The sequence below is a fragment of the Staurois parvus genome, unplaced genomic scaffold, assembly GCF_062004578.1.
Source record: "Staurois parvus isolate SC_StPar_1 unplaced genomic scaffold, SC_StPar_1.0 ptg001506l, whole genome shotgun sequence".
In the NCBI taxonomy this organism is placed as follows: Eukaryota; Metazoa; Chordata; class Amphibia; order Anura; family Ranidae; genus Staurois; species Staurois parvus.
In genome coordinates, this window is record NW_028319302.1 from 587,501 (window position 1) to 600,308 (window position 12,808).

At 44.0% G+C, this 12,808-nt stretch overlaps 1 protein-coding gene across 3 annotated transcripts in view; it reads right to left on the reverse strand.

Annotated features, from left to right (window-relative positions):
• SLC44A2 (solute carrier family 44 member 2 (CTL2 blood group)) overlaps window positions 1–12,808 on the reverse strand; it is a 125,107-nt gene that overhangs the window by 38,677 nt on the left and 73,622 nt on the right. For all 3 annotated transcript variants that reach the window (XM_089662634.1, XM_089662636.1, XM_089662635.1), the window contains exons 3-7: window positions 10,969–11,042; window positions 8,431–8,515; window positions 4,975–5,059; window positions 1,797–1,907; window positions 346–406 (exon numbers count right to left, since the gene is read on the reverse strand). In XM_089662634.1, coding sequence (XP_089518760.1) covers window positions 346–406; window positions 1,797–1,907; window positions 4,975–5,059; window positions 8,431–8,515; window positions 10,969–11,042 — 416 coding nt within the window. The remainder of the gene's footprint in view (window positions 1–345; window positions 407–1,796; window positions 1,908–4,974; window positions 5,060–8,430; window positions 8,516–10,968; window positions 11,043–12,808) is intronic.

The window sequence follows — 12,808 nt, forward strand, 5'->3', positions numbered from 1 at the left end:
ATCTGCCAGAAGTTTAGTTTGCACTCAACTTTGTGCACTGAAATCCCAAGCTGTGTTGTCAGATGTCCATTTTCTCTCCTGCTGGAGCAGATAACACCTCCCACTTATGTTATGGAGGAGAGGAGGAGGGAATTGTTCTGTAGTGCAGTCTAGGATAGCTGAGAAAGGCTTACAACTCTGCTTGGGATTTAAGTACAGCAGAGGTAATGTTTTCTCAGCTCAAATGGGAAATTTTAAATCTCCCTGGATTTCTGGCAGGATAGACCAGTTTTTATCCCAATCATTGGGAAACATGGACATATAGCAGAAATGTGTTTTTTGCTGTTCATCGTGATCAATACTCACATGGTTTGCTTGGAGTGATCATGGCTGGACAATCTTGATCTCTCAGGACCTCCACTGGGTTCTGAAACATCACACCAAATGTGGAATGTTAAATGGGAGAACACACATCAGAAGGATACTTATTACCTTTTCCCACAACACAAATCACACACAGCCACTGCACCAGGGAAAAAAAAAAAAAAAAAAAAAATACCAAATAAACACCTTTGATGCTTTTATTGGTTTGGTAGGGTTGTAGGGTGTATTTTAGAATCAAACAATATAGTTTTATATTGGTTTCAGTCTGTATGGCCCCCTTCATATTAAGCATTGCAGTAATGCATGATAATGTGTTACATTGATGAATGTGCATTAAAGCGGAGTTCCACTCACCCTGTCAAAAAATAAAAGTCAGCAGCTACAAAAACTGTAGCTGCTGACTTTTAAAAAACACACACTTACCTGTCCCTCGGTCCAGCGGTGCCCTGCAGCCCATTTTACCAGCCTTCTCTCACTGGGCACCGGCATCTTCAGTGTGGGCACCCGGCTGTGACAGCTTGTGGCTTCACAGCCGGGCACCCACTGCGCATGCGCGAATAGCGCTGCGCTTCATGAATGGCCCTGTAATGGTCTTCTGGAACCTGTCACGGGTCCCAAAGACTACAGGGAGGGAGGAAGGGAGAACACCTTTCACTTCTGATCGCCTAGGCGATCGGATACCTGTCAAATTCGGGTACCCATTCCCCCCGCCCCCCAAAGGTGCCAATCCTTAATGAGGAGTGGGAAACCAGTCTTTAAAGCGAAACTTCCCCTTTTGGGTGGAGCTCTGCTTTAAGGCAAGCTGTGATATTGCAATCCATTCATTATAAACCAGCTTGCAGGGCACATTAATCAGTGGAATAATGGGGCATGCACCTTTCCATTCAAAATTATTGGCACTGCAAAACACCTTGTTGGAATATAAGAGTGTGAAGGAAGCTAGAGTGTGTTACTATTGTAAAAATTCTCTGAATGACAGTTTGTATTTTCTTTTGATGCAAAATATGGAAAACTACTACATCAATGCATCTGTCCCCAGGAAAAGTGAAAATCGTGTTTGGATAGAGAGTGTAGGAGCAAAGGTTTGTACACAGAGAGACCCCTTCTTACTTTCCAGATGTCATTTGTAGGGCCACCTAATGAAAGTCACTCGGCAGCGACATTACATGCAACATGCAAGGATCCTTCATGACAGCCCCTGAATAGCATTGTTTGGGTTCCAGTTCTCAAGGCAACAGAAGATGAAAGTTTTGGTTGCTTTCGCTTAACACTACGATCAAATGGATTTTCTTTCCAGAACATTTACATACAACACACCTGATTGGCACCCAGTGCTGCCCTCCCAGGCCGATACCTATCATGTTTAGGCACTTATACAGAAGGGCACCAAGTTGTGCATTATATTGTACTGGGCTCTGGCTTTAAAAAGTCACCTTGCTGACGTTGAAGCCATCCCTGCAGAACTTCTTGTAGTAATCAAAGCTTGGCTGTTTTGCCACGGAGAGGTAAGTGAGGAAACGGTCCGGACATTTCTCCACACAGATCTGTCAAAAGAACCAAAATCCAAGTTATGTGCCATGAAGTCCCTCAGGCTATAGTCCAACATACAGTTCACTGTGTATAACACACACACACACACGTATTGAACATGTCACCATTTGTTTCTATGTAAATATATTTCTAAAGGTGCTATTGACATGACATTTTTCAATACATGTCAGTAACAACCCATGACATCCATACATACAAAGATAAAAAAAACAAATAAGTTTGAAAATTAGGTTATGTGTAATAAAAAGGGCAGCACAGTGGCTAAGCGGTTAGCACTTCCGTTTGGCAGTACTAGGGTCGTCAGTTCAAATCCCAACCACGGCACCACCTGCCTGGATTTTGCATGTTCTCCCCGTGCCTGCATGGGTTTCCTCCAGGTACTTTGGTTTCCTCCCACACTCCAAGGACATGCTGGTTGGTAATTGGATCCTGTCTAAAGTGGCCAGTGTGTATGTGTATATGAATGTGAGTTACAGACCTTAGAGATTGTACACCCCTTGAGGGTTAGGAACCGATGTGAATGTACAATAATATATATTTTTATTGCATTATATATATATAGCACTGTGTAAAATTGATGGCGCTATATAAGTACCTGAAATAAATAATAAAATAAATAAAATGGAAGGACACAGCGTGTTCAATACTTTTTCCCCTAACTGAAATGTAATACTTCGTACAAAATCCTTTGTTGGTAATGACAGCTCCAAGACACCTCCTGTATTAGGAAACTAGTTGCATGCATTGCTCAGGTGTGATTTTGGTCCATTCTTCCAAACAAACAGTTTTCAAATCATGAAGGTTCCTTGGGGCCTCTTCTATGAATTCTGATCTTTAGTTCTTTCCATAGATTTTCTATTGGATTCAAGTCAGATGATTGGCTGGGCCAGTCTAGCAGCTTTATTTTCTTTCTATGAAACCAATTGAGTGTCCTTGGTTTTGTGTTTGGGATCATTGTCTGACTGAAATGTCCACCCTCATTTCATCTTCATCATCCTGGTAGATGGCAGCAGATTTTTATGAAGAATGTCCTGGTCCATTTTTTCCCATTCATTCTGCCTTCAATGATACGAAGTTTGCCAGTACTGTATGCTGAAAAACAGCCCCACACCATGATGTTCCCACCTCCACACTTTACAGCTGGGATGGTGTTTTTGGGGTGATGTCATTTGACCTCCAAACATGGTGTGTATTATGGCATCCAAAGAGTTAAAATTTTGGTCTCATCAGACCAACTATATTCTCCCAGTATTTCAGAGGCGTGTCTAAATGTTGTGCAAGAAACTTTAAAAACGAGCTTCAATATGCTTTTTCTTCATCAATGGAGTCTTTCGTGGTGAGCGTGCATACAGGCCATGGTGGTTGAGTGCAGTAGTTCGTTTTCTTTGAAACAATTGTACCTGTCAATTCCAGGTCCTTCTGAAGCTCTCCACAAGTGGTCCTTGGCTCTTGGCCAACTCTCCTGATAATTCTTTTCACTCCTCTGTCAGAAATCTTGCGACAAGCACCTAGTTGTGGCCGGTTTATGGTGAAATGATATTTCCACTTTCGGATTATAGCCCCAACAGTGCTCACTGAAAGATTCAAAAGTTTACAAATCCTTCTGTAACCAATGGCATCAGTATGTTTTGCAACAATAAGGTTGTGAAGGTCGAGAGAGCCCTTTGCTTTTACCCATCATGAGAAGTTTCTTGTGCGATACCTTGGTAATGAGACACCTTTTTATAGGCCTATATATATATATATATATATATATATATATATATATATATATATATATATATATATACATACCGTATTTTCCGGCGTATAAGACGACTGGGCGTATAAGACGACCCCCCTACTTTTCCTGTTAAAATATAGGCTTTGGGCTATACTCGCCGTATAAGACTACCCCCCTCTACCAACCAATCACGGCAAGCGATGTACCAGTATTTTCTGTGCACACTGCATACAAAGCCTGCTTGGATTGGGTGGGTCAGCTCTCCCTGCCTGCCCAGCCCTCCCTGTCTCCAAGATGATCTGAGAACTGCCACAGTTATTAATATATAATAATTAATGTTAATTACCGTATTTCCTGCAAGGTACTGCCTAGCTGACGCTTCTGCACATGTCTTCGGCAGCAGTAGACGATCGCTGATCACCATTCCTCACAGAACTGCATGAGACGTCGGATGCAGCCGTTCAGTGCTCGATTGAGCTTGACTGAAACTGTGATATGCAGAGAAGGGATACACATCGGGTAGCGGCAAGAAGACGCTTCTGCACATGTCACAGTTTCAGTCAAGCTCAATCGAGCACTGAACGGCTGCATCCGACGTCTCATGCAGTTCTGCGAGGAATGGTGATCAGCGATCGTCTACTGCTGCCGAAGACATGCGCAGAAGCGTCAGCTCGGAAGTACAGGTAAGGTTTCAGCACAACACCCGGCGTATAAGACGACCCCCGACTTTGTAGAAGATTTCCAGGGGTTAAAAAGTCGTCTTATACGCCGGAAAATACGGTATATATATATATATATATTTTTTTTTTTTATTTAATTTATTTATTTATTATGCACACACACACATTTATATATTTTTTTTATAAATATTAGCGTAAAAAAATTGTGTTTATTTTTTTTAGAAATAGGTAAAACATTGTTTATATAAATAATAGTGTAAAAAAAATTATATATGTTTATATTTTTTTTAGAAATAGTGTAAAACAAAAATTATATATGTTTATATTGTTTTTTTTTTTACAAATAATGGTGTAAAAAAAGGAAATAGATAAATAAATACATAAAAAGTGTCTAGTGAGTTTTAGTTTTGTCACTTCTCTTGCTCTGACCGCAGATATGCAAAGAAGACAGCCTTCATCGTCCTGTTTATATATAGACAGGAAAAAGAAGAAGTTTTGATCAGATAAAACCAGCATGTTTATCTTCTAGATGAATGCATTTAAAAAAAACTTCATACAAGGAGACCACATACCAGGTCATTCATGAGAGCACTTTAACTGTAACCAGTCGCGACACTGCAGGCTCCCTCGCACCCAGCTGCTACCCATGTGACTCACCTGCGGCGTTGGACACTGGAACTCCAGGAGCACAAGGGGGCTGGCGCACTTCATGATGTTAAAGTAAAACAGGAATGGCTTTTTTCTGTAGGTGGATCAAAATAATAGTTCAACAGTTTGCAATATTGAAATGAACAGTGCTGTTTTTATTTAAAATAAATCAATCAGACTTGCATGCCCTCTTGTCCACAGAAAAGTGCTCACTTGACAACTGGGATCTTGTCTTTGCTTTCCAAATCAGTACAGAAGACATCCCAAACCTTTTATGGATCCTAATAAAAAAACTTCCTATGTGTAGGGCGCATGCATTTGCAGAGCAGTCACAAATAATTGCCGTACTTCTTGATTGCCAGCTCCATCTAGTGACCATATTACAGTATTTTCTTGCAATACCTCAAATCAGAAACATACCACATTATGACCACTAGATGGAGCCGATTATCATAGAAAATAAACATTAAAGCTGCGCTCCACCCAAAAGGGGAAGTTCCGCTTTAAGGACTGCTCGCCCGCTCCCCATTAAGAATTGGCACCTTTGGGGTGCGGGTATCCGAATTTGACAGGTACCCGCTGCCACTTCTGGTCCGATTGCCTAGGCGATTGGAAGGTGTCCTCCTTCCCTGTAGTCTTTTGGGACACATGACAGGTCCCAGAAGACTACAGGACCATTCAGAAAGCGCAGCACTACTCATGCATGCGCAGTGGGTACCTGGCTGTGGAGCCGCAAGCTATCACAGCCGGGTGCCCACACTGAAGATGCCGGCCTCCTGGAATACAGGACGGCCGGTAAAACGAGCTGCGGGGGACACACCACGGGACCGAGGGACAGGTAAGTGGCTGTTTTTTTAAAAGTCAGCAGCTACAGACTTATTTTTTGATAGGTTGAGTAGAACTCAGCTTTAAAAAAAAAAAACATTACATGCATGGATTTGTGACAGCTGTGCAAATGTTTGAGACCTTCGCTCTGCATACGTTTTATAGGCAGACCTCTCGGTGTAGTGTGTAAAGCAAATCCCACTTCTAGTACCCTCCTTCCATTCTGTAACACTACACAGTTTGCGCACACCTCACAGTTACTGGACACTATAAACTATTAGTAACAAAATGGACTGAGAAATTGAGACAGGAAAATCAAGTGCAAATCTGCAACAAAAAAAAAAAAAAAAGTCTCAAGTTGTGACAAAATTATTATGTCACTGAGCATAGTTTATACACAATCCTGCACCTCCTACTGCTTTGCTCATTCTATTCATATACAATTTTTTTTTTATATTGTATGTTGCACAAAATTGTGACATTTCTGAGAAAATGCTGCAAATAGGGACACCTATTTTCAAAGGTTTTCCATTATCTGTATGACTGCAAAGCGTTCTCTGATTGGATAAGGTGCAACATGTCATCACCTCGCCTCATCCAATCAAAGAACGCTTTGCATTTATTCATAAAATGCAAAGCATGTTCTGAACGTCGCCCGTGCCGAGCTGCCATCCTCCTGTGTTTACAAATCAGAACAGCTGCTTTGCGCAGGACCCTGAAGCTAGTGGAGATCACTGGGGTAGTGGGGTCTACTTCTCCGATTTCCAGTGGTATGGGCCAGGTATGTTATATAAATACATTGGTCCAATATAGCCATGTATAAACATGCCGATGTCTGGAATTATTCTTTAACCTCTTGACGCCGGCGCCTCCCGGCCCTTTAAGAGTTTCAGAAGCCGGGAGGCGGGTTTTAGGGTCATGTGACTGCCGTGATTCGCAGTCATGGTGGTGACATGATCGGAAAAAAATCCCGATCGAAAGGGGAGATCGGGACCTTTCTGGGAGTAGCAGACATATGTGCTGGGAGCATACAGGGTAAGCACTCTCAGCATATATGTATTTTTTAATTGTACGCAAATATGCGGCTGCTTGGCATCATGACCCAGACGCAGAGAGGCCGCATATTTGCGTGCGATTGGCATCAAGGGGTTAAACCAGCAGCCCCCCTGTAAAAGAAGAGCATCAATGATTACCTCCTTGATGGGTGGCAAAATAAATCTTCGCAACACAAGAACTTCAGGTGCTGACCTTTCCGGGTATGTTGGATAGTCTGTTCCTGACTAGGTGAATCTGTTTTACCTGCTGGTCCTATAGGACACAGTAGTAGGGGGTTGGCAGGAGGAACCACAGCACAGGGCAGGTTATTTTACACACCTGGAAATACAGGATAGCAGCAGCCTACAAGGCTGTGCTTAGTCCTCTTCATCTATAAACAAGAGCTGCTGGTTTATGATTTTGACTTGGCAATTGGGCCCATTTAAGAGGTAAGCATTGCAAGAATAATTCTAATATATGCCCAGGGGCGGACTGACCATTCGAGCACTGCCCGTGGGCCCAGGGTCAGTAGGGGGCCCCATGAAATGCCCCTGGTACCTCTTTATAGGCTTTTTTGGGTGTGCTTTGAGTGTGGGCAAGGACACAGGGGCCCCATGATCCCTTATTGCCCGGGGGCCCCATGAGTTGTCAGTCCGCCCCTGTATATGCCCCAAAAACACAACACTATATGGGTTAATTACTAAAACTGCATGGTGCAAAATCTGGTGCAGCTCTGCATATGTAAGAGGTGTAGAAAATAGGCAGCCCCATAAAATTAAAATCCAAAGCTTAATACCTATAAGAGTAATCTATCTTTGTCAATAGAAAATACTAGTGATTGCATTTTTATTGTATCACCACAAGATGGCAGAACTACATCCTGTTTATAATAGGACACAGAAGGGGGGGGGGGGGAACTAAAAGTCTAACACTTAGTTTCCTTCAGGACCGTGATTACAGTGAACATCCGGTCACATGCCATTAAGAGTTTTCTGTGTTTATTACAGGTAAGCAGGAGGCTGTTTAACGTGATAAATAGGATAAAATGACTTAAAATGTGCCCTGGTGGTCAGTAAATGCCATTGCTACTATTATGCAATCAGACTACTCCCAGCGTGAATGTTAATATATTGCAGGTATGCGATTTGGCGCTAAGATACATGGAATGGGATTTCTCTATTGTAATATGCTATTGTTATGCAGAATAGGTTAATAGCATATCTGCAGAGGTCTAGATATTCAGTATTGCGATTAAAGATGTTTATTAATGCATATGGAAATACTTATTAATGTATATGAACATGTTTTAGTAATGTATTGAGGATTACAATGGATATCCGGTCTCATGCCATTAAGAGTTTCCTGTGTTTATTACAGCCGTTCCTAATAAAGCACTTCTGGTTTCACCTGACCCATCCTTCGCACAGTGGAATTATTAACCGTTTGTGCAACACATAGAAACCAACTTCCAGGTTTTAATCGTCAAAGCTTAAATTGAACAAGCCGAAATTGGCTACTATTAGGGAAAAAACAAACAAACAAACAATCTGAATTTTGAAGCAAGACTAGTTAACCAAGTTTAGTGCAATGGAGTTGAGAACTTACTCATTAGGAGTGCCAGCTTGGCCACAGAACTGCCCCTTGCTGTCAGTGGGGTATATAACCTTCCTTGGGTCTCCATATGTCCAGGCTGTAGGCATAAGAAATCACAATGAAAACAGATCTTTGTTTAGGAAGCTCAAAACTCAGTCCATCAAACTTATTACAGTAGAACTATGGCCTCATTCTTATAAATAAAACATTTTGCAGTGCTTATTTATACATGCATATGATATCATTCCCCCGACAAAAGTCTGCCAGTGAATTCCAACACAATGCAGCTTCCGGTGATAGGGTGGCAACAATGCTTGTTAGGGATCCGGGTATGACCAGAAATGTGTGGACTGACACAGGGAAGTAGCAGGCTTCAGGAACACAGGCGTAGTCAGGGCTGGAGAGGTGGAATGGTCAGGCGGGCCGTAAGGTACTGTCAGGCACCGCCCGGTGGGATCTCTAGTGACCCACAGACCAGGATTCCCCAGGGTGTGGAGTCTAAGCCCCAGTCTGCCTTTTCACCAGAGCCCCTGATGGTGGGGATGGATTTGGCGCAGGACTGAGACCGGGTCGCGGCCCCTGAGCGCACCAAACTGTGGTAGAGGGGTCCGCCGAGGGTATGTACCGGGGGAAAGCCTGATGCGAAGGGGCTGGTAGGTTTGGACAGTAGTGACTGGATCCGTGCGGGATGGATGGATCGTCTGGGTAGCGTCAGGCGTAGTCAGGCAGGCCAGGTCAGCAACGTGCAGGCAGTGAGGTACCAGAGGAGCAGGCAGAGAATAGTCAGGGTCACAAGCCAGGTTCAGTAACTCACGGGCAGCGCGGTACAGAGGATCAGGCAGAAGGATGGTCAGGCAAGCCAGGGGTTCAACAGGAGACGGTCAGCAGAGGTCAGGATCAAAGCAGGGTCAGCAATTAGGCAGATAAGCAGGAACACAGGATACCAGGTACAGGGGCCCATGGGAAACATACACCAAGGCACTGATCACAGGCCTGGTCATTCCTTAAATACACCTCCTGCAATCAGCCCCAGGTGTTGGATGACTGCAGGAGTGAGCTTCTGGCTGCTGAGAGCACCCGCTGGTCAGCCCTGGTACTGCAGCCCACACGGCAGGTGAGTCCCACCACCAGTGCTGAGTCCATTCCTGACAATGCTGCACTGCTTCTTATATCAGAGCAGGGTTACTACTCTCCTAGGCTGTGTCTGCTTACAGGCGGGGTGAGAAGTTGTTTCGGGGGGGGGGGGCCATCACTATCAGCATGGCCAAGGCATGCTGTGAATAGCAGTCAGTGTCGCTTGTGCTCTCGGCAGAACTGTCAAGCCATCAAATGGCTGGTGTCATAACTGATCACATGAGCAGCACCATGGCAACTGCAGGTAACCAGCACTATCACTCACTGTGTCTACAGCTTGGGTGACTTGCACATGGGGTATGAAGAGTTAACATGTTAAGAGTCACCTTAATAGCAGGAGTTCCAGCCCCCACCAAAAAAAAAAAAAAAAAAAAAATGTACAGTCAGCAACTACAAAAATACAGTAGCTGCTGACTTTTAAATTAGGGCACTTACTCAATCAGCTGACGGGTGCTGGCACCGCCATCTTAACTAAGGGAAACCAGCAGTGAAGCCTTGCTGCTTCACAGCCAGTTTCCTACTGCGCATGCGTGAAGTGCACTGTGCTTTGTGAATGGGCCTTAGTCCTCTGGGTCCTGTGAAATGTCCCAGAGGGCAGCAGGGGGGGGGGCCAAACTTCCAGCTCAGTTTGCCGCAGCGAACGTGGGAGTGGGTACCTGTCAAAACCAGGTACCCACTCCCCCCAAAAGGTGCCAAATGTGACAGCAGAGGGGGAAGGAGGCAGATAAGTGGAGCTTCCACTTTTGGGTGGAACTCTACTCCAATGCAAGTCATACACGTGGTTGCCATGTGCAATGGAAGGTACAAACAGCCTGTTGAAAACATGCCTGGCACTCCCTACACCACATTCCTTCTTCCCAAGTTCAAGAGTTAAAGTGCACAGTTGGGCGTCCGCACGGGTTTCCATCCTGCTTCCGGGACTGGTATTGGGAAACTCTGGACATGTAGCTGTTGTGTGTTCGGCATGGCCCACCTAATTCCAAGCTACAGTGGGAAGATATACATTTACATGGGGACCCGGGGGTTAACTGGAGAACAGTTGTTGTGCAAGTGTACAGTCATCTCTAAGACTAGGAGGCCCACCTAACGTAGCCCAGAAAAACCCACCCCAGGGTAGGCCTCACGTTTCCCAAACGTGGCACCCAACTAGTTTGTTGGAAAACATGGAGGACACGACCATCTTCCCATCTGCTCTACCCCACTTGGCCTGCATGTTTCTTTTAAAATGTTTAGAGAGATACATTTTTTTCTAATTAAAAGTTAAATTAACACGCTTTAGTTGCACTTGGCAGCCCAGTTGTTACCATTGATGGAATTCACACATCCTACTGACCATCATTCTTTCCAACCACATCACGTTAAAGCTCACAGTAGACTGCAGTGAGAAGATAACAGTACAATATATAGAATACTCACCGACAATTCCCACAGCCACATAGGCAATAATGGCAAGAACTATGAGAATACAGCACAGGATGTCCGTACAGCTTCTGCAACACAAAATATAGATTGCTAAAAGTTACTAGAGGAGAAGCCAGTCTGTCCACCTTATTTCAGTCAAGGCACTCTTTAGAACTGTGTACAATCCTGGGCCCACCAGTCTAAGGACTTGTTCACTCCAGGAGGTGCATCCAAGAGCGTGCGCTTTTTTTGCGTGCTCCTGCACAATGCAGTTTTTAATGGGCGTAAACAGACAAGCATTTGCTTGATGCAGGGGGGGGGGGGGGGGAGTCATTAAAAAGTAATGGCACCCACACGACTTTGCATGTGTTACCACATTGCACCAGGTGTGAACAAGCCCTGAAATTTAGTCAGTGGGGCAGAGTTCAGTGATCTTAGTTGCAATTTCTCCCCCAAAATTCCCCCTTCTAGCACCAATAAATACCCCCCCCTCCTAGCACTAACCTCCTTAAATTCCCGCTTTCAAAATTCCCTATTCCTATCACAAATTCCCCCCCCCACTGCCTGTACAGGAGCAGAGAGGGAACGAGATAGGGGGCGGTAATCAAGCCCTGCCACTTAGATGTGAGTTTGACCCTGTGTAAGCACAGAGAAGACTAAGGACAGCTCGCACCTCCTCCCAGCTCTCTCTTCCTCCCTGCTGCTACCAAAACCAGGATCACCGGACGACTTTATTTCCCATCTCAGGTTGACACCTCATCCCTTTAAACCCAAACACATATTGATTGCACAGGTTTCGAGGCCAATTTAATGCAGATAAGGCACGGAGTTTAATTACCACCTCATATCAGCCACAGAACCAGTGTAATTAATAGGTGTTCGGTTTTAAAGGGATGAAGTGGCAACTTTAGATGGGAAATAAAGATGTTGGTGATCCTGGTTTTAGTACACATAGCAGCAGGGAGGAGGAGAGAGCCGGGAGGAGATGCAGGCTGTGCTCTCTCTTCTCTGTGCAAGGGACATTACACAGGATCGCACTCACATCTCAGTGTGCAGTGTCTGACTACCACCCCAATATAAACTCCTTTGCACAGTGAAGATAGCAGCAGGGAGGAGGTGCAGGCTGTGCTCTCTCTGTACTAAAACCAAGATCACCAACGTCTTTATTCCCCCATCTAGGGTCGCCACCTCATCCCTTTAAAACTGAACACATTACACAGGATCTGTGGCTGAATAAACTCACTTGGTGCCTTAGCTGCATTCAGTTAGCCTCAGAACCTGTGTAATGTATGTGCGTTTGGTTTTAAAGGGACGAGGTTGCAACCCTATTCCCATCCCACTACAGCCTCTACATAGTGTACTGCCAAATGATGTGGTCTCACTTTTGTTGCTGCATTCTATACAAACAGAAAAGAGGCGGTGGGACTCTAGGCTCAAAATTAAAAATGTTCCCAGTAGAGCTGAATGTCCGCTCATGCAACAATTGACTAAAAGTAACACATATACATTCAATTTGAACAAAATTCCAAATAAAAATGAGCTTATATGGTTACATTATATACACATTTAATATTATAGAAGATACGAATTTCAAAAACATTCCTCAAGGTGTACTGTATAGCAAATTATTATTTCCATTATATCAGGCAATATAAAGTTTCAGTCTCAATTTTGGTTTGCTATAACAAAACGTTTCAGTATGTAGCTACAAGTGTGGTATGATGGAAGAGGTTACATTGAGAAAGCAAAAAAAGTGTAGTCACTGATAATACGTCATTGCCCTTTAAAAATGAGGGTCTTTGACAAAGATGGCATGATATTAAAAAGATATAATAGCCTGATAAAAGTGTATCCA